Source organism: Henckelia pumila, chromosome 1 (assembly GCF_033568475.1).
Source record: "Henckelia pumila isolate YLH828 chromosome 1, ASM3356847v2, whole genome shotgun sequence".
NCBI classification, from domain to species: Eukaryota; Viridiplantae; Streptophyta; class Magnoliopsida; order Lamiales; family Gesneriaceae; genus Henckelia; species Henckelia pumila.
The window spans coordinates 94,596,963-94,617,038 of NC_133120.1; the positions used below are offsets into that span (position 1 = coordinate 94,596,963).

The 20,076-nt window shown below is 41.8% G+C and overlaps 6 protein-coding genes across 8 annotated transcripts; 1 reads left to right on the forward strand and 5 right to left on the reverse strand.

Annotated features, from left to right (window-relative positions):
* Window positions 1-805: 805 nt before the first annotated feature.
* Window positions 806-2,072, reverse strand: LOC140875143 (protein PHLOEM PROTEIN 2-LIKE A9). Its single transcript, XM_073278702.1, has 3 exons — window positions 1,789-2,072; window positions 1,599-1,687; window positions 806-1,505 (listed from the first exon to the last, which is right to left on the reverse strand). The coding sequence occupies exons 1-3, from the start codon at window positions 1,840-1,842 to the stop codon at window positions 1,139-1,141; spliced, it is 510 nt and encodes a 169-aa protein (XP_073134803.1). The 5' UTR covers window positions 1,843-2,072; the 3' UTR covers window positions 806-1,138.
* A 1,743-nt stretch (window positions 2,073-3,815) lies between these two features.
* Window positions 3,816-7,813, reverse strand: LOC140883347 (exocyst complex component EXO84C). Of its 3 annotated transcripts, none has more exons than XM_073289783.1 (7): window positions 7,606-7,813; window positions 6,954-7,048; window positions 5,518-6,559; window positions 4,764-5,288; window positions 4,470-4,661; window positions 4,254-4,390; window positions 3,816-4,184 (listed from the first exon to the last, which is right to left on the reverse strand). In XM_073289783.1, the coding sequence occupies exons 1-7, from the start codon at window positions 7,708-7,710 to the stop codon at window positions 3,935-3,937; spliced, it is 2,346 nt and encodes a 781-aa protein (XP_073145884.1). In that variant the 5' UTR covers window positions 7,711-7,813; the 3' UTR covers window positions 3,816-3,934. The 3 variants fall into 3 exon arrangements, with proteins under 3 accessions (XP_073145884.1, XP_073145889.1, XP_073145898.1); XM_073289788.1 differs by having other exon boundaries at window positions 6,954-7,040; window positions 7,606-7,801; XM_073289797.1 differs by lacking the exon at window positions 6,954-7,048 and having other exon boundaries at window positions 7,606-7,801.
* Window positions 7,814-8,788: 975 nt separating this feature from the next.
* On the forward strand, window positions 8,789-10,285 carry LOC140874566 (peptidyl-prolyl cis-trans isomerase FKBP17-1, chloroplastic). Its single transcript, XM_073277864.1, has 5 exons — window positions 8,789-9,067; window positions 9,183-9,305; window positions 9,459-9,575; window positions 9,871-9,972; window positions 10,161-10,285. Exons 1-5 carry the CDS (start codon window positions 8,795-8,797, stop codon window positions 10,281-10,283), a joined length of 738 nt encoding a protein of 245 aa, XP_073133965.1. The 5' UTR covers window positions 8,789-8,794; the 3' UTR covers window positions 10,284-10,285.
* Window positions 10,286-10,425: 140 nt separating this feature from the next.
* On the reverse strand, window positions 10,426-11,139 carry LOC140869203 (transcription initiation factor TFIID subunit 8). The gene has a single exon (XM_073272953.1). It carries the CDS (start codon window positions 11,137-11,139, stop codon window positions 10,426-10,428), a length of 714 nt encoding a protein of 237 aa, XP_073129054.1.
* A 4,825-nt stretch (window positions 11,140-15,964) lies between these two features.
* LOC140869219 (uncharacterized) lies at window positions 15,965-17,506 on the reverse strand. The gene is made up of 2 exons (XM_073272954.1): window positions 16,574-17,506; window positions 15,965-16,024 (listed from the first exon to the last, which is right to left on the reverse strand). Exons 1-2 carry the CDS (start codon window positions 17,504-17,506, stop codon window positions 15,965-15,967), a joined length of 993 nt encoding a protein of 330 aa, XP_073129055.1.
* Window positions 17,507-17,625: 119 nt separating this feature from the next.
* Window positions 17,626-19,083, reverse strand: LOC140869235 (uncharacterized). Its single transcript, XM_073272955.1, has one exon. The coding sequence runs from the start codon at window positions 19,081-19,083 to the stop codon at window positions 17,626-17,628; it is 1,458 nt and encodes a 485-aa protein (XP_073129056.1).
* Window positions 19,084-20,076: the final 993 nt, after the last annotated feature.

The following is a 20,076-nucleotide window of genomic DNA, read 5'->3' on the forward strand; positions in this document are numbered from 1 at the left end:
TGATTACACCAATGTGAATTTACAATTACAAACTTCAAACATACATTATATTTCATATGGATTATTGGAAAAAAATGATAGAAAACATTATTGCATTTCTCATTTCTACTATCAAAAGTCACCTATTATCTATGTCATGCTAAAGTTAATGATCCATTTCAATTAGTTTTATTGTAGTTTTCTTTAAAACGGATCATTAAAATTTCGTATTTATATGGCTAGTTATATATGAATATTGAGACTTTTAGTGGTGCGACTTTATGACACCAATTTGTTTTTACAAAAAGATGTTGTAAACTTGGAAAATTAATTTTTTTATTCAACAAAAAAAATAGTAAATTATAACCTATGATTCACTTTCAAAAGTTCAAATGATAATATAAAAAACTTTGAAATCGTCTACTCCAATTACTAAATGAACATGTAGAAAAAACAATTATAAAACATATATATTGTTAGAAATTTTTAGTTGTTCAACCATTCCTGCTCAACTCGTCTCCGACAACTAAAACCTGATAGTGGGTTTCAGTGATACGAATTTTTTTTAAAAAAAACAACTAAAACCCGGTAATGGGTTTTAATGGTCGGGAACGAGTTGGGCAGAAATAGTTGAACAGCTGAAAATTACTCTATATATTATATAGAATTACACAAACAATATGTATGTAACATTCACTAGTATATAGAATTCGGGGTTTGGCATTAGTTGAACTTTTTTTTTTTGGTTTTCTAAAAATAACCCGACCCGCCTGTGATGACCCGTGCGCATCGTTCCTAATTAGGCCGACGAATTACATAACGAGGCAAAAGCAAAGTAAAAAATGGTTACATGAAAAGCTAACAGTTCATATATAGCCAATAATACATTACTTATTCATTACATCAAGATTACAACACACAACTCTCGAAAAACCTTAAATATCACAAGTAATGAAAACTCTTTCGTCAAAACCAAAAAAAAAAAGAAAGAAAGAAAGAAGCAATGAAGACTCTCCATCGGCCGCACGAAGACATTCGGAACAATTTATTATTATACAAAGACATCAAAATTAATAACAATAAATGTATAGTTTGTGGTGTTGATTATATTAACTGTTTGACACATGCAAGCATTGTGATGTATAGTTTGTGGTGTTGATTAATTCAATTCTTGGACATAAGCATTGTGAATTCTGAGGCCACCCTTCCACTTTTCACTCCATACTTCATACAAGCCAAAGTAAAGCTTTTTATCATCACCAGAAGAAGACTGATTTGTGCGCAACAATTTCCCAAAAATCTTGAACTTCTGGTTCTCGTCGGGGTTCACTTGAAACTTTGTCCATGCAAATTTACCCTCTTTCCCTCTCTTAATCATAAGATAGAGAGGAGAGGCACCCCACCCAAAGGCATCTGGCGCTAAGGATACTTCGAACCCCACTTCATAATCCTTTTTCGGATTTGTTTCGTCCACGCAACCCGTAACCTCCAGCCAACACACTTGATACAACTCTGCAGGCATGCTCCTGCAGTTACAATGCTGAGTGTTATTACTTACTTCTATGTAAAAAGAGTATATCTACATACATGTATATTAAGTAGTCGCTTAACGTACGTACCCTTCGCGCACGTTCCAGTATCGGTCATCTCTCCCCCAAACAATATTAAGATATTGGGGTTGAATGACCATCTTCCCGGCACCAGGAGTCTGCATGGACATTAAGTCATTCATTAAAATATATATACTTGATGATTAAATTAGTTGCAAGAAACTAGAAGAGGAATATGAGTGAACATGAAAGCGCATACCTCTTTGTATTTTAGTTGAAAATTTGCTATGTGGTGTGGATTGTTGGAAGACATTTCAAAATCAATAGGATGTATGTTGTATGTATGAAGAAGATGTCTATTCTTCCATCGCAGCGGCGTATATATAATGACTGGGGAAAATGAAGAAGATGGAAGGAATAATATTATGGTTTCTGGCTTGAATGGGAAAAAGGAGAGACGAAAGAACGAAGCAAGTCACTTTGGAATATCAAAAAGAAGGGCTGCGTTAATTCCAATCACATATAAGCCACCGTTTGGTGCTTGACAAACAAATGCCATATCACATCTCAAGTCATAATCCATTGTATCAAAAGATTCCAGTCCCCCACCACCAAAATAATATTCCATATGATCACACGCTATAGCTTTCTTTTTTCCTCTTCTGCTTGCTTGCTTCATCGATACTTGAGATTCGCGAGAAGACACGCGAAACTACTACTCATTTGCTGCCTCTTAATATCCCAGAAAAGAAGTAGAAGATTGAAACACGCGGATTTTATTCTTTTCATCGTCATCCAAGCACGAGCTTTCCACGAATAAACGTTTAGGTATCTGAAACAAAAGCAGGATAAAGATGAATTTCCCATCTTGTGCAAACAGTAAAATTATCTACGCAAAAGCAGAAAAAATTTTAAATGCTTTACACGACACAAATGCATAATGGTATTCAAAACGGCGTGTAATTCAATTCCAAGAATGCTACGTAAGTTACTAGTCCCTACTAAAAGGTCTCTACCGAAAGTATTTTCCACCTTGACAGTACGAATATATCTACAACCGAAGGTGTCGTAGCCATTTTCGCTTGTCCGAGATGTTTTACCATTTCTATTCACCATCTGACATTTGGAAAGAGAGAGAGACGGTGAAGCAAGTGACCATGCCATTCAAGAGACAAGAAATATGCTCTCATAATAAAGAAACGAAGCGTAACCTCTTCACCTAACCAGGACCACAATTGTAAAGAATCTGAGCCACAAACGAACAGATAGATACAGTACCAGCAATTGCATAAGTTAGACATCAACTTTCCATTTTCACAAAGTTCATGAACTATACCAGAGGGAAAAATGGTGGAAGCACTTCTCGGCTTTTCTTAACAAAATTTCAAACACTACCTATGTGTTCCTGGATTTTAGATTCTGCTACATGCTACTCGGCCACATTCTCCGTAATAGGGATTAAATCTCTGCGTAGATTAAATCAAAGAATCCCTGGCCATAATACAAACATAAAAACAACTATATCAATCGCCAAGCGAAAAATCCCGTGCAGAACTGGGAAACAGTAGAACACTGGCAAATCTTGTGCAACACGGACACTTGTCTTTGGAAAAGGTACTTTGATCCATATTATTTGCAACAGATGAGCTCTGGACATAAAAAAATGTGGATCATGTTTACAACCAATAATCACTTGGGTGACATAATCATAATGACAGTAAACAAAAAAAATACTTGAACGCACTTGACTTGCAAGAGAGTTTTCGAAGGCCAGTGTAACACAACAGAATCAGCATCACCTATATTTTTTTTGGTGCATAGTTATTATTTTGTTTTGGTGCACCATTCCGATCCATTATCGCACATTCCAGGCAGCAGATTAATGAACCACTGAAAAATGAAAATTGCTCATTTATGATCATACGCGTACCATATAATAACATTGTTAAATCCATTCATTCAATAGACATTCCCCTTTGTCCCCATGCACCCAGTACCCTTGCATTCATTTTTTGAGCAGCAGTAATTTTTTATCAATTTCCATGTCCCCTTTTTTGTCCCTTTCGTTTGTTCACATTTTATATAGGTGATTGTTAAACACCGCGTTTTTTATCCTAGACTAGACTAGAATTCCATCTTTAAAAAATATATATAGTTACCACCCTGAGACAAGTACAAGGTTATAGCACTAAGTTCACTAATTAGTGGATGAGAGGGAGTCACATTTTGGCAGAAATCTTCCCCCCGGAAAAAGAAACAAAAACAAAAAAAACAACACACCCACCAAGAATCAACGAGATATATAGATACATGTTAATGAAGTAAATTGGTAGCAGTACAGGGGATCTCATATTATGAGGAATCATTCCATACTAAATAGGTCTCGTTCAGTTATTTTAGGGTAATCAGTTTTCAGGATCAGTCAAGTCCACAGGACTGTCCAATTCTTCCATTCTTGCAGATGCAAATGACTCTTCGGTATCCACCGATGACAGAGACGAAGGAGAGTCATCTGAATCTGAGACCACCTCGTCCTCCAATATTATGTGCTCCTCGTCATCAATTTCTGATATATCCGACCCCGACGCTACCATCAGAAGCTTGTTTATTGCAACTTTTGCGGTTTCCACAAACCATTCATCCTCTGGAAGACAACTGAAAAGAAAGAGTGTTGACAACAGAATTCACTAACGTCAGGTAATTAAATGAGACAGGTAAGTTTACCTTTGGGGATCAATTCCTCTGGCAGAGAATGCCTTCACTGCCCGAGCAATTATGTCTGAGGCTATTTTATGCACGTGCCTAGATGGATACCCCGCAAAACGTGCAATTTCAACGGTGAAGTGCATATCAAGTATTAACTGCAATACACGGACGGAGAATCACTTGCTGTGGAGAAGAAAAACATGGAAAGGAAAAGGAATGACATGTTACAAATACCTGCTGCAGCCCAACTGGCCGAAGAGGAGGAGCTGAATCGAGCTCTAGAACACCCCAAAACTCCTGCTCATCTGACAACCACATGACCACTGTCTCTGTCAACCTTGCCAGCAGAACCTTCTGTATCTTCTCTCTTCCTAGCAAAACATCTCCAGCCACAGCTGCTAGCTGTTGTAACTTCCCAAATAATGCCTGTGTAATGATTATCAATAAATTAAATTAAGATATGTATATCCATCAAAAGGAAATCATCACGGGCAAGGGGGGAAAGGGTTGGAGCAAAAAAACAAAAACCTGGAATGGAAGTGACGGGAGCGGATCAGAGTTCCGAGTTAAATCTTTCTCTTTGCCACGTATATAAATCTGTGCATCTAATCGGGTTTCTCCATCTCTAGAATAAATGAAGCTTAAAACATATTGTCGACAGAAATGATCTCTAAGTTTATCCAGAGAATGCTGAAGTTGACGTCTCCATTCCTTAGGATCAACAGCATTACTTACAGAAGATAAGATATTATCAGCTACTCCAGCCCCTGTTTCCTTGCTCTCATTTAACACATTCCAAATTCGTGAAACTACCATTGGCAACAATTCTTCGGCAATAGTAAATGCAGTACCCAACAAAGCAAGTTGTTGTGAATCTGTTTCAGCTTTCAAAGGTATGTGCTCCTTTAGCTCCATAAGATGGTCATCTTCAGAGGGACCAGTTAAGGCTTTTATCAAAAGGTCAACATACTTATCAAAAAGTTGTGAAATCCTTGCCAATATGTTTCCTCCAAAATGCAGGATCACCAAACCGGTTAGCTGCTCAACTATCTCCTGCAGAAGAAATTAATCAATGAGAATTGAAATTGATTTAAACAAAATTTCCTGTGATTTCACACTTGTCCAGTTATTGTAATAAACGATACGATGAATCAGTTCACGATAAAAGCAATTTGCCAACTTTTCCATCCTCATCTAATATTTAATTAAAACTACAACTTAACAAACTAATGCATAAATTTTGCAATCAATCATTCCACTCATGCAACGCAATCCAACTGACCTTGACAACAAAAATAAATCTCATTCCACAGTCAACCATGGCATCCGATGAAGTCGCAAAAGTCGAAAGTGGAGACGCAAAGCGAGGTGATAAAGGCATGGTTTCATCCCCTCCAACCAAATCGAGAACCACTCTTCTAGCTCGTCGAAAATTTAATTCCAAGACCTCTTCAACATAAGGCTGCAAAAGCACCAAAAGCAACTTTGACAATTTGAGACCCTGTGATTCCAAGGCAGAGCAGTGGTTAAGACTAGCCTGAACGCATACACTAGCTGCACGTAAAGCAGAAGCTATCTCAGAAGATGGTGCATTTTCCTTGACCAACCGGACTAATGATTCTATCTCCCATTCAGCCCATTGAACAATTTTATTACTGTAAGCGGGATTGTCCCCAAACATCAAACCAGATTCTTTAGTCGCCAATGAAATCATTGAGAAGACAAGGTTAGACAATGTTGCCGAATACGTTTCAGGGTAGCAAGGACATAGAGCAAGAAAATCTTCAATACTTCTCTGGAGGCGGGATCCATAAGATTTCAAAAATATCTGATGTGCTAAGGTACCTTTCCCAAGCTTTAAAAGGCCAGATAAAACCTTTTTCATTTCTAAAACACCAACAGAAGGTTGTTTGCTAATCTCGATAAGTTGCATCTCAAGCATTTCCTTCCTTTTCGACAGAGCAGACTTGAACGAGGAGCATTCATCAGCTGCATTGTCCCCTGAGCCTTTCAGCTCTGAATTATTTCGCTCTCCACCATCAATTGCATCGATTGCTTCATCTATCTTATGCTCGGCCAAAAGAACATCAATGTGCTCCAACACTTGGGTTCTTTGATCCTCCACTTCAGTTGGGATTATATAATCAATTTCAGAAGGTTGATGGCTTTCTGGAGCTTCCTGGACATCACCACTAGCTCGGGACCATTCTTCCAATTCTTGACACACACCACTCAGTAGATCCTGCACAAGAATCCCCTGTGCAGAAATATGCTTTTGAAGCTCATTTAACTCATGTTTTGTTTCAACTACTTCATCAGATAACCTACAATTACCATTAAAAGCTCAAGTCAATTGTTTATGTTTAGGTAATCATGAAAAATGATTAAGCACCACAAATAGATTGACAGGAAACTGTCTCAGCCAGTTCGTTATTAAGGCTAGCATAACATGGAATATCTAACTTGGTATAACGGTTAAATTTTGCGGAAAACCAGAATTGAATTCCCGTATTTCAACAGTAAATTGATCCTTACTCCTTAGTCCTTTCTACCAACCTAAGAGCAATTACCCACGTATTCTTCCTGTTTTTTTTTAATGTGCATTCTGTATGTACAAATAAACATTAATCAAAATACATGCGATGAAAACACCATACAATGTGCAGCCAACTTTGCAGCTGTAAGATAGTCTCACATAAAAACAGGGGAATGCGTCACCTCAAAAATGCCAAATACTTTGTGTGTGTATCACCGCACAAGTTTTCAACTGCATCTTTGAGATCCAGGAGTTCAAAACAGATCTTCCTGATTCCCTAAAGAGATAAAATTCTGAGCAATTACGGGGTAGCAACAAGAGAATGAAAAGGATAACAGAACATCAAGAAGGATGCCAAGAATTACATTAGGAATATTTCACCAAGGTAAACCGTAAAGAGAAAACAGGTTAAGAAGTGAAAAAGATTAATATTAGCATCTCAAATCACGGAAACAACAGAGAGATGCATAATTCCCAGTTTCCATAGGCAAATGCCGAAGAGAAAGCCTAATCTGGCTGTATCAAGCATTTTACATAGTGGAGCAAAGGGACATCCTGGAATTATTCAACTACATCAGCATTGTCATTTAGTTGCGTAGCTCAAAATAAGGAATTTCCCAAGTTGCAAGCAATTTCTCCCTTACGTACGAGTAAAAACGACAACTTTTAGTCCCTGAAATTCATATTTTTCCAGCGGCAAGTAGATTCATTGGCTCAGTAGGTTAAAGGAAAAAGCGATCAAAAACAACAATTGTAAATGGGTGATTCATCAATAAGAAAAAGAGTGTAAAATTTAGAGTAAGTTAGCTTGGAAATTTCAAAATAAAGCCGTACTTTCTCAGTCTTGGACTGGTAAACGGTGTCGATTTTGGACTGTGAGGTGACACTTTCCATGGAGGGGAAATCGTCATCTTCTTCGCTGCTTTCCACCATATTCATCCTGCTTCCTTCGCCCACGACGCGGCCAGATTCAATGCTAACCAGCCTGCTTTTCTTGATTTTGTTTAGTTTAGGTAATATATAATATATACATGTGCAGTGTGTTTCGGTGAGTACTTGTACATATGATCTTTAATGATAATAAATATACATTACAATTTACCCATGATATATGTGAATAATATTTTATACTTTTACATTTTCAAATATATGATAATACATTACACAATATAAGCGAATAATATTTTACACATTCAAATATATGATTTTTTTAATTATTGGTCAGTGGATTAAAGAAATTGAAAGTGATTTTTAAAATTTTATTAACCAAATGATGTCCTTGTGATTGATTACCTAAATGCGCGTTTTTCTTTTTAAGGAAGGATGGATTTTATTCGTGAATTTTTATATATTTTTTTTTCGGCTGGTCTCAGTCTAAAAATAATACTATTCATCTTTGGATGCATTTATTATTAAAGTGTTGTCCTAATGGACTAATGGTGGCCTAAAACTTCCAATTTTATTTAACACTTTTTTTTTGGCAAAAACTTTTTTTATCAACTCAATAATATTAGATTATCTGTATTATCTCTCCTGCACTATACATTTGATAGTGCACAATTTATAATACGTCAAAAGAAGTAAATGCTAATAATGCCTGTACCTTTCTTATAAAAGGAAAATTCAAGGAATTATGTTATATTTTGAATAACGAGCAAAAATATAATTTCTTTATTAAAAAATCATGACAGATGTACATATATACGAGAGTAAAATACTCAAATTTATTTATTTATCTAACAAATTACTTAATCAACTTCTTTCCCAAATTGATTAACATTATTTTTTAAAAAAAAACATAATCGTTCCAAAAATAAGGTGAAAAATCACGTTTAACTACAGGTACGCGTAGCAATTGATAGCATTAGTAGTTAGTACAGTGTGTGTGGGCCCTGGACTGGATTTGACCAGAATTTGGACCTGGTCCTTCAATGGGCCTGGATCGATACAAAACAGAGCCCAAAAAACCAGTGCACCGTATAATTCCCAACCAACAAGCCCGCCCCTATCCCTCCCGCCAATCATGTCCATTCACTTGCGATTCTCGCCTATTTCACCATTTTCCATCGCTCGGCTTCCTTCCTATCGCACACCTGCGTTGCCCACCACCAGAAGGAAAGCTCTCTCGCTCTTCACATTCACCACCATTTTCACCGGACTGGGGTTCTCGGATCCTCCTCACGCCTCCTCCAAGCCCACCATTTCAGATTTCGTCGAGCTCCCCGGCTCTGGCGGTGTCAAGGCTCTCGACCTTCGAGTTGGCGGAGGTGGGGACGCTCCAGTTGATGGCGACAAGGTCTGCTCTTCCTTAATATTCTTTTCATTGCTGTTTTTTACTTTGTGATTGGATGGATGCTTGTGGAGTTCTTGATTACAGTGTGTCATCCCCTCCTTTAATTTGGACCATAAAGGTAGCTATTCATTACTATGGAAGATTGGCGGCGAAGCAGGGATGGCGCTTCGACTCGACCTATGATCATAAGGACGCCAATGGAGAGCCTGTTCCTTTTGAATTTGTCCTCGGTTCTGGAAAAGTAAGCAATGCTCTTCAATTTTCTATCTTCGAATGATTTTTTGTAGAATATACCAAGATAGAAGGAAGTCTTTGAACTAATTATATCAGTAAATATTTGTAATGTGAAATCTGTCAAGTAACAGATTATGTTTGCTACATCTGAACTGATTAGGTTATAGCTGGAGTTGAATCAGCAGTAAGATCAATGAGAGTTGGTGGCATCCGCAGAATCATTATTCCACCATCTCAAGGATATCAAAACACGTCTCAAGAACCGATTCCACCGAATGTATGTGATCTCTGGAGTTACTCCATTTTCTAATGTTTGTTATCTATCTGGATTTGGCTCAAGTTTCTCATATGGCACGGTTGTGTGGTTTGCTTGACGCCATTGTCAGAAGCTCCACCGTCGGAGAATGCCCATCAGGGATGCGGGGCGATCTCTGTTTTGGGCACAAAATATTAAGCTGGAACTAGAAAAGCACATAAAGAACTAAAATGAAATATAATTAGGACAAATAAATTGATTGATCTTAGATATCCTTTAGTTTGTAATAAAGCTGATTGGTTTCCTTGGTGTGCAGTTTTTTGACAGACAAAGGTTATTTACCACAATCTTCAATCCAACACGCCTGGCCAATGGAGAAGGCTCAACTTTAGGAACGCTCATATTTGATATAGAGCTGGTGAGCCTCAGACGTTGACTCATCTGTGGTGCATTGGTTATGTAAATGATGCATGTGCATATAAACACCATGTTTACTCCATTAGATATAAGTCCGCAGTTGCTGTAACCTGCGTGTGCAAATTTTCTTTCGCTACTTCATATAATTAGTGTTACACATCTGTCTGCTCCCTCTTGAATATTCAGCAGATAGCTTGCCAATCAGCAGCTTGTATGCGCATAGTTGATTTTGAACATTCGCACCATCATTATCAGACATTGCCCCAGAGCACAAAAAGGCTTGCTTCATTTTCAAGTATTGAACTGAATTGAGCAGAATCATGTGCTTTGCCTACAAACCAATGCACAAAAGAACAGAGGTTCATATTATGATGACCATTTGGTGATAAACATCAGTAGCAGCTAATAATGATCTTTTGCCATAAGTCATCCTTCAATCTTGTTCATTCACAACTCAAGCCACTCTACCGTTGCCGATTCCTATGATAAAACCCACTTTCAGTCTTTTTCCCTGTCCCAGCAATTCAATGCCCTTATTTCCCTCTCTTTTCACCACGCTTTGCCCTCTATCACCCTCTTCCCTCCTTTCACCACCATTCAAACACCCCCATCTACCCTCCTCCCACTTCCTTTCCTTCTCCTCAGGCACCGCCACCGATGGCAAAGCCGGTAACCAACTTGGCACATGCCTCATATTTTCCCCATCACATTGCCATCTGACATCACTTGGCCCACTCAACTTCCCCTGCTGAGAAAAAATTGTCCTTGGCGGCAAAGGCTGAGCAAACGGGATTTCATCCGTGTACTTGACAAAATTCATCAAATCCTTGATCGCAGCCGAGGCATACAACGAGTGTGGATCAACTCGCGACGCTCCGGGGAACCCCTGTACGGAGGCCAAGTCTTCGAGGGCAAGGATGATGTCAGGAAGATTTGATTGGGTGCGGCCGCGGGCATTGGCGGAGGTAGCCGCTGCCTTGGCTACGGTTTTCAAGTACCTGGCGGCAATGTCTGTGATGACTTGCAAGGCCGAGTGTTGGGCTCCCTTGAAGCCCATCGATTGGCAAATTTGGGCCACCGCCACTCTGAGCAGACCGTACGAGTATCTCGATTCCGATGAACTGGGATTGGCTTCGGCAGGTTCCCGGAGGAGCCGTGATTTTCGCATGGTTGCTGCCTCAGATTTCCGACGAGCAGGAGTAATAAACCCTAGGGGGGATTCAATTCAATTGTTATTTATATCTCCCAGTGTAGAGACTCGAACTTGCGACTCCTGGCAATGGGAATCCATCGCCGTTGGGCCAGTAGAAAGTTGGGCTGAATTATGATGATTTGATTGATTTCTATTGTATTTATACTTTACATGCAATAAATTTTCGCTACTATCAATTAATAATTGAGAAAGCTGTCAAAAAAATGTAGAGAAAAATTTTGATATTTTGTTAACATGCACAAAACGGATAAAAATCTTATTTTTAAGTCAAACATATTACTTTTTTATTCTAAATATAGATCAAGTTATCCATCTCACAGATAAAATAGTTGTAGGATCATTATACAAGAGACTTCTTGCCCACAAAAATAATTAAGAAGACGTATGTACAAATATTTTATATAAGCGTTTAAATTCCCGTTTAACTCGCATTTTGTTATTCTAAAAGCATTTTTTTAAAAAAAAAAACTCATTTCTATAGTTCTTTAAAAACTATATTTAGATTTCATAAAAAAAAAACACATACACTATTTGGATTAATATCGTTTAACTCACATTAAGATATTTTCATTTGTAAAACACTAAAACATTTTTAAAGTATTTTTCCAAATGAAGCCTTAGTGTGTATGCATTAATTTTTTCAATATCTATTGCAAAATATTGGGAAATACTAAATAATATGGTTGTAAATATTAAAAAAAAAAAAGTATGTTTGTGGTACCATAAATCGATTGTTTAAATTAAATTATGATGAATCACACATTAGTTCAAAAATCTCAACTTAAAAATTGGGATTAAAAAATGATATTTAGTCTTTTATCATCTATAAATTATAACATACAAAATTTAATGACTAAATATTTTTATTTACAGAAAATTTTGCCCTAAAAATAAGGTTGTACGTATCTGCCCAAGCGAAATTATTTTGAGAGAAATTTAAGTGGTCGCTAAGTGCACCAATAAACAAAGAAACTGGATCAAATTAGCTGTCAGTTAAAATGCATAATTGGTTATCGGGTTACATAAGATGCATTTAGGCTAGCTAAGTGTTTGTTTCGAAAGTTGAGTTGCTAATGCTGCATCAGATATAAATATACTTCCTCCGTCTCAATTATATAGTTCACGTTTTCTTTTTTGTTTGTCCCAAATACATAGTCATATATCATATTTAGTGATGATGGTTTGTAAAACCAGGGCCCGAGCTATCAGGGTAGTGATGTGGGCCTGACGTGGTAACCGGGCTAATGGAGGTAATATATGAGCTGTCATTCCTTAATCAAAATGATCTGCACACCAAGGAAGGGAATAAAAAGCACGTTAGTGGGGCGCCGGAGGGGTTTCCGGCGGGGCCACTCCGATGCTTAAGTTAGACTTAGAAATAGAGTGGGCTTTTTAGAGAAATGAGTATAGTGCTTTGAAAGTTTTGATGAACATACCTCTACAAATATCTGTGAGCAGGTATTTATAGGCCTTGGAGTGAGAGTGTCACTCCGCAATTCCAGGGTAGTGGCCACGATCTGGATCGTGAGTGCGGTAGTTGCCCACGTTTGCCTGTCACGTACGATGAACCCGGAAAGCTCGGGTTTATGATAATCGTGGGGATCATGCGCCTAAAACACGGGCCTTATCTAAGTCCTGCAGACCTGGTTTCCCGGGCTCCTGAGGCTCCTGGCCTGCCTTAATACGGCCCTGCCACTCCGGGGCATTCGTGGCCCTGCCCCCTGGCTTACCGGGGCATCACTACTCATCCCAAAAATAGTCGGGCTAGAGTCTTACTCGCTGTCCTGACTTACAGCCCCGCCACCCTTGCTTTAATACAACCCTGTAATCCCTGACTCTTTATGTCCCTGCCTCCCGGGGCATCACTGCTCATCCCAAAAATAGTCGGGCTAGAGTCTTACTCGCTGTCCTGACTTACAGCTCCGCCACCCTTGCTTTAATACAACCCTGTAATCCCTGACTCTTTATGTCCCTGCCCCCCGGGGCATCACTGCTCATCCCAAAAATAGTCGGGCTAGAGTCTTACTCGCTGTCCTGACTTACAGTCCTGCCCCTGGCTATTCAAGGCCTTGCTACCACGGCTTTCTTGGGGTATCTCCCATTAATGTCCAAAAGTTCTAGGGCTGACGTTAACCCTAGAATTTGAAAAGACGGGCAGGTGTCAGAGGACGTTACCTGTCCTTTCGACTGCCCGCGTCATCATTACGCTGCCCGGTTCAACTTTCCAAGGTCACCCTTACCCTTCGATCATCTTTTCATCTACGGCCAGAATTAAAGCTCTTCGCCTATAAATACTAGACCCCTTTCTTCACTTTTTCTTTACTTTCCCTGTTCACGTATTCCTTCCCTGCTTCTAAGCTTCTCCGGCTCCGGCGACTCCGCGTAGCAAGCTTGCTTTCTTCTGTAAGTTTTCTGTCTATCTTACCTTAAAGTTTTCTTGTCCCTTGAACATGTCAAATTCCACATCTTCAACCTCCGGTGGCCACGTTCGTGGCTCCTCTGATATAGAATCCGAGGCCTTACGCCACGATTCTCCCCCTCCTGTTACCTCCCATGTCCAATCCACAGTAGCCCCCTCCTCATCTCGTCCGAAGAAGGCTAAAATCGGGCCTTCTAAGGACAAGGGTAAGGCTAAAATCTCCGACTCTGGGCCTCTCCTTCCTTTGCCCAAACCAAACCCCGAAGGTCCCTGGTTCTCCCACTTTACCAGTACCCTCCGCCCAGAATCCATAGAGGAACTTAGGCTTATGGGTAACATTCCTCCTGCGTACTCTATTCTCATTCCGGGGCCCCTAGGCCGGGCTGACCGGTCGCCCGAGGGGTTTTATACCTTCTTCAGGGAACAGCTCAGGAATGGGCTTCGTTTCCCTATTCATCCCTTTTATTACAAAATTGCTTATTTTTACAAGGTTTCCTTGAACCAATTTCATCCCAATGTCTTCCGTATGATGGCTGCCACTTACGTTCTTTTCAAAGCGAACAACTTAGCCATCACCCCTCTCATCTTTCACTACTATTATGCCTGCCGTTTCACTGAGATGGCTTTCTCTTTGAATGCCCGGCAGAATGCCCGGTTTCTAGATGATACTCCTTCCTCTTGGAAGGGATGGAAAGAAAGATTCTTTTATATTCAACTCCCTGGTGCCCGAACCAGACCTACCCAATTTTTGAAAGCCCTTCCTCTTCAGCCCGAGCTCCCTAAAAATTATAAGTTGGAGGAACCCTACCTCCGATCCCAAGAGCTAATGGAAAACCAGAAGTTTTCTTCAGCCCCTCTCCTGGAGGAAAAATGTTTGAATGACTACGGGCTGGGTGCCCGGGTAATGGATCCGGTTGACCGGATTATTGATGAATATGATGCCTCGGCCCCAGTCTCTGGTATGCTTTACTGTTACCATGTATTTGCTTGTATTACATGCTATTTCTAATGTACCGATTTCTATCATTTTTGCGCAGCATCCCCAGCCCCGCCTAAGAAGAAAAAATCTCGACTGATGAAGCAGGTCTTTGCTCAGAAACGGGCAGCCGAGAAGGCAGCTGCCCGGGAAAAAAAAGAAGCCAGGGCTGCAGAGGCAGCTAGAAAGACCCGAGTCCTTCAACTAGCAGAGGAACGCAGGGCTCAACAAGCCCTAGGTCAGGAGGCTGCCACAGCCGTTGTCACCCCCGAGGTCTCCGCTCCTTCACCTTCTGCTGTTCCCTTGATAGTTCCATCTGTGGAGGCAGGGGTGACGAATGATCAGGCTCCTTTTACTGCCGGTCCCTCCTCTCCTTTGACGCGGAAGAGGAAGGCCATAGAGGAACCAGACATGGTCATACTTAGTGACCCAGAAGAGGTGGCTCCTTTCTCTCCCTCTTTCCCCCCCTTGGCCCCTTTCTACCAGGCTGCCCAGGGATCTAGTCCCTTTGGTGCGAGGGAAAATATATTCCAAGCCGGGGCCTCTGGCCGGGGAGTACGGATACTGAAGGACCTCTTGACTTCTGCGGAGCAGCTCCACCTCTACAACCAAAACCCGAACGTGAAGTATTTCGAGGGCACCAACCGGGTTATATCCGTAAGTTTACTTCTCCTAGCCTCGAACATGTTTTGTTTTCCATTTCTAATACCTCTGCTTTCAGGGACTGCATATGCTGGTGGACAGCTATGAAGACGCGACCAGATTTGGTCGGATTGAGACTGATCGGGCACACGTAGAGGCTGAGAAGTCTCGAGCTGCCGCGGAGTTGATCAAAAGACTGGAACAGGACTTGATGATGGCACAACAAAGTCATGATCAAGCGGCGTCTAGCCTCCGTTCAGCCCTGGAGGCAGCCGAGCAAGGTCTTCACTCTGCTCAGCTAGACCGTGCCCGCTCTGAATCTGATCTAGGGCAGGCTCGAGATGCTCTAGCCACCACTACGGCTGAGTTGAGGGCGGTTGAGAACCGAGCTGCAGAGGCTCAAGCTGAAGCGGCCAGTGCGAGGAATAAAGCGGAGAAAGCAGTGTCAGCTCTGGAAACTCGCCTGAAGTCAGAAGAAGAGCTCAAAGCAGTTTTCCTATCTTCTGCTGAGTTTCAAGAGGCAGTGGTGGATAGATCGTACACCTTTTTCCAGGTCGGATTTTACAAATGCCGAGATCAATTCGAGGAAGCTGGCCTATGGTATTCTGACAAAAGAGATTTTCCCGACTTGGATAAGGCCATCGACTCCCTCCCCGCCACCCAAGGAGCTGAAAATGCGAAGGCTGCCCCGAGTCAGACAACTGCAGATGCCGGTCCCTCTAATACCCCCGCACTTTGAATTATTATTTGTAATTGGGCCGTAGGAGCCCCTCCTCTCGTAATCCGTTGTCAATGTAACTCATCTGTTCTTGTTATCCATTATTTAATGCCTTATATATAAATAAAAGAGTAGGTAATGCCAAGGACTTATATATGCCGTGGGCGTAAGATGGGTGTCGGGGCCTGGAACCTCCCGGGCTTATATAATGTCAAGGGCTTATATATGCCTTGGGCTTATGATGGGTGCCGGGGCCTGGAACCTTCCGGGCTTATATAATGCCAAGGGCTTATATATGCCTTGGGCTTATGATGGGTGCCGGGGCCTGGAACCTCCCGGGCTTATATAATGCCAAGGGCTTATATATGCCTTGGGCTTATGATGGGTGCCGGGGCCTGGAACTTCCCGGGCTTATATAATGCCAAGGGCTTATATATGTCTTGGGCTTATGATGGGTGTCGGGGCCTGGAACCTCCCGGGCTTATATAATGCCAAGGGCTTATGTATGCCTTGGGCTTATGATGGGTGTCGGGGCCTGGAACTTCCCGGGCTTATATAATGCCAAGGGCTTATATATGCCTTGGGCTTATGATGGGTGCCGGGGCCTGGAACCTCCCGAGGTGACAAAGCTGACTTTGTCTTGATCTTCCAGGGCTAAAGGAATTTGATGATAGCCCTGGTATGCATCCATGAAGCTCAGCAACTCACACCCGGATGTGGAGTCCACCAACTGGTCAATTCGGGGTAAAGGATAGCAATCCTTGGGACAGGCTTTATTTAAATCCCGAAAATCCACACACATTCTCCACTTCCCAGTAGCCTTTGGTACTAGCACTACATTGGACAACCAAGTAGGAAATTGTATTTCCTTGATGTGCCCGGCCCGCAGTAACTCTTGAACCTGCTCCGCTATCACTTTATCCTTCTCGGTCCCAAAATGCCTCTTCTTTTGTAAGACAGGTCGGGAACCCGGGCTGATGTTTAGTTTGTGTTCTGCCACCTGAGATGAAACTCCCACCAAATCACCCTGAGCCCAGGCGAACACATCCTTATTCTGAATGAGGCAGCCTCTCAATGCTTCAATCAACCATGCGTCTAAATCCCGGGCTATTTTAACAGACTTCCCTGTTTGCCCGAGCTCTATCTCTACCTCTTCATACTCGCTTTTAGATTCCTCCACAGAACAGACTTCTCTTCCCCCCAAGGCTCCTTCCTTTCCATTCTGTCTTGCCCTCTTGTAATCTATCTTCACTGTCTCGGCATAGCATTTTCGAGAGGAAGGCTGATCTCCTCGGACTTCTCCAACCTTATCTTCCACTGGGAATTTGATCTTTTGATGGTAAGCTGAGGCTACGGCTTTGAAAGAGTTCATAGCCGGCCTACCCAAGATGACATTATAGGAAAAAGGTGCTTCCACTAATGTGAATCTTGTCATGACCGTCCTCTTCTCATCTCCTGATCCCAAGGTGATAGGCAGCAACATTTCCCCTTGGGGTTGGACAGTGTGCCCGGCAAAACCATACAAGGCGGTTTTTACCGGGCTCAACTTATAACCCTGCAAATCCATCTGCTCAAATGCTTCTTGAAAAAGGACATTTACTGAGCTTCCCGAGTCAACAAACACCCTTCGAACATCATAATTGGCGATCCGAGCTTGTATAAGCAAGGCGTCATTATGTGGTAAGTCTACTCCCTCCAGGTCTTGGGGTCCAAATGTGATGATTGGCCCCGCACCTGCCTTCCTTCCTCCACCCCTAAACTTTTCCTCCGACTCCAGGCCTTCCTAGCCCGGTTGGAATCTCCGTCCATAGATCCTCCCGATATCATGTTAATGATACCTTTGGCTGGCCCGTCTCCAGATGTTTTGTCTTTTTTTGCATGATCCATTTCTTGTTTCCCTTTTTCCCGAGAGCTGATGGCATCCCGGGGAGGAATCGATGTTTGTGACCCCCGAAACCAAAGCACGCTTCGGGGCTTTTTTGGGACCGGCCTACCATCTCTAACATAAGGAAGTTGGTGTCTTTGCTGCAGAGTTCGGCACTCACTGGTGTCATGAGTGCACTCTTGATGAAGTGCACAGTACTTCCAGAGCTTCTCCTTAGAAACAGGGGCCTGCGTGTCCACCCTTTCTTCACACATATGAACAGCCTTATCTTGGGTCCCTCGGTACGGAGCATACCGGGACAATCGCCCCATGGGATCATGGTTCTCTCTACTTCTTCCTTGTTCCCGGCCTCCCTCCCGTCGGGCCACCTCCTTTTTCTGCCTCTGAGCTTCCTCCATGTTAATGTATTTTTCAGCCCGAGCCAGCAAATCTTCGAAGGTCCGGGGTGCTTTTTTCACTAGTGATTTGAAAAATTCCCCTTCCCGAAGACCTTGAGTGAAAGCCGTGATCTTGGTCTCCTGGGCACAAGTCGAGACCTCCAAAGCAATTTTGTTAAACCTTTTGATATAGGTTCGTAGAGACTCCTCTCCTGACTGCTTTGCTTCAAAGAGGCTATAGGCAGTTTTCCTATACCTCTTGCTACTGCCGAAGTGCTGCAAAAACACTTGCTTGAATTCTGCAAATGATTGAACACTTTGGGGCTCCAACTTCTCAAACCATCTTTGGGCAGAATCCACCAAAGTGGTTAGGAAGACTTTGTATTTGATCTTATCTTCATAGCAATGTAACATGGCTACATTTTCAAACCGAGCCAGGTGCTCCTCTGGGTCTGTGCTCCCATCGTACTCCCGGATTTTTGCCGACTTGTAATTCAGTGGCAAGGGTTCCTCTATCACCTCCTGTGAAAAAGGGCAACCCGGAATTTTGATAGGGCAAGCCATTTTGGAACCCCCCTCCTCCAACTTCTGTGCCTTCCTCCTGAGTTCATGCAACTCATCTGCCTTGGACGGCTGTATTGAGTGCATCCAAGAGCTTTCTTCTTCTTCTTCTTCTTCTCCTTCTCGAACCTGGGCAGTAGGGTTTGGATTACCCTGATTCCCTTCTTCCTCCACTGTTATGTCCTTTGATTGTGGCTGCTTTGCAGCTATCAACGACTTCCGTACCACATCTTGGACATATGATTCTAACTGCTCCAAGGGAATGGTAATATTCCGTCCTGGCTGATGGTCTCCAGGTGATGTTTGATCATGAGAATCCATATCTACGTCTATAGATCAAGCTTTCCCACAGACGGCGCCAATGATGATGGTTTGTAAAACCAGGGCCCGGGCTATCAGGGTAGTGATGTGGGCCTGACGTGGTAACCGGGCTAATGGAGGTAATATATGAGCTGTCCTTCCTTAATCAAGATGATCTGCACACCAAGGAAGGGAATAAAAAGCACGTTAGTGGGGCGCCGGAGGGGTTTTCGGCGGGGCCACTCCGATGCTTAAGTTAGACTTAGAAATAGAGTGGGCTTTTTAGAGAAATGAGTATAGTGCTTTGGAAGTTTTGATGAACATACCTCTACAAATATCTGTGAGCAGGTCTTTATAGGCCTTGGAGTGAGAGTGTCACTCCGCAATTCCAGGGTAGTGGCCACGATCTGGATCGTGGGTGCGGTAGTTGCCCACGTTTGCCTGTCACGTACGATGAACCCAGAAAGCTCGGATTTATGATAATCGTGGGGATCATGCCCCTAAAACACGGGCCTTATCTAAGTCCTGCAGACCTGGTTTCCCGGGCTCCTGAGGCTCCTGACCAGCCTTAATATGGCCCTGCCACTCTGGGGCATTCGTGGCCCTGCCCCCTGGCTTACCGGGGCATCATTTAGTAATATTTTTTTACACTCCTTTACTAATATACTCCCTATTAACTACACATTGAAAATTGTGCAATCATTTTTTAATACATTAAATAGGGATAAAATAGGAAGTTTGTATAACATTTACTTTTCCAATAATTTTTTCTTAATCTGTGTGAAAAAAAAGTAGGACTATGTATTTGAGACGGATGGAGTACTAATCAAATGTAATTAAGTAAATTATTGTTTTTTTAAAATAAAGTAAATTATTATTTCTAGGAAATCAACCAATTAGGATTTATAATTTGACCGTCGTCGGTTCTAAATATATATACGAGATTTAATTTAACCTAACTAAAAAAAGACGGCGACACAATTTTCAAAGAAAAATGTTACATGTACATATAGG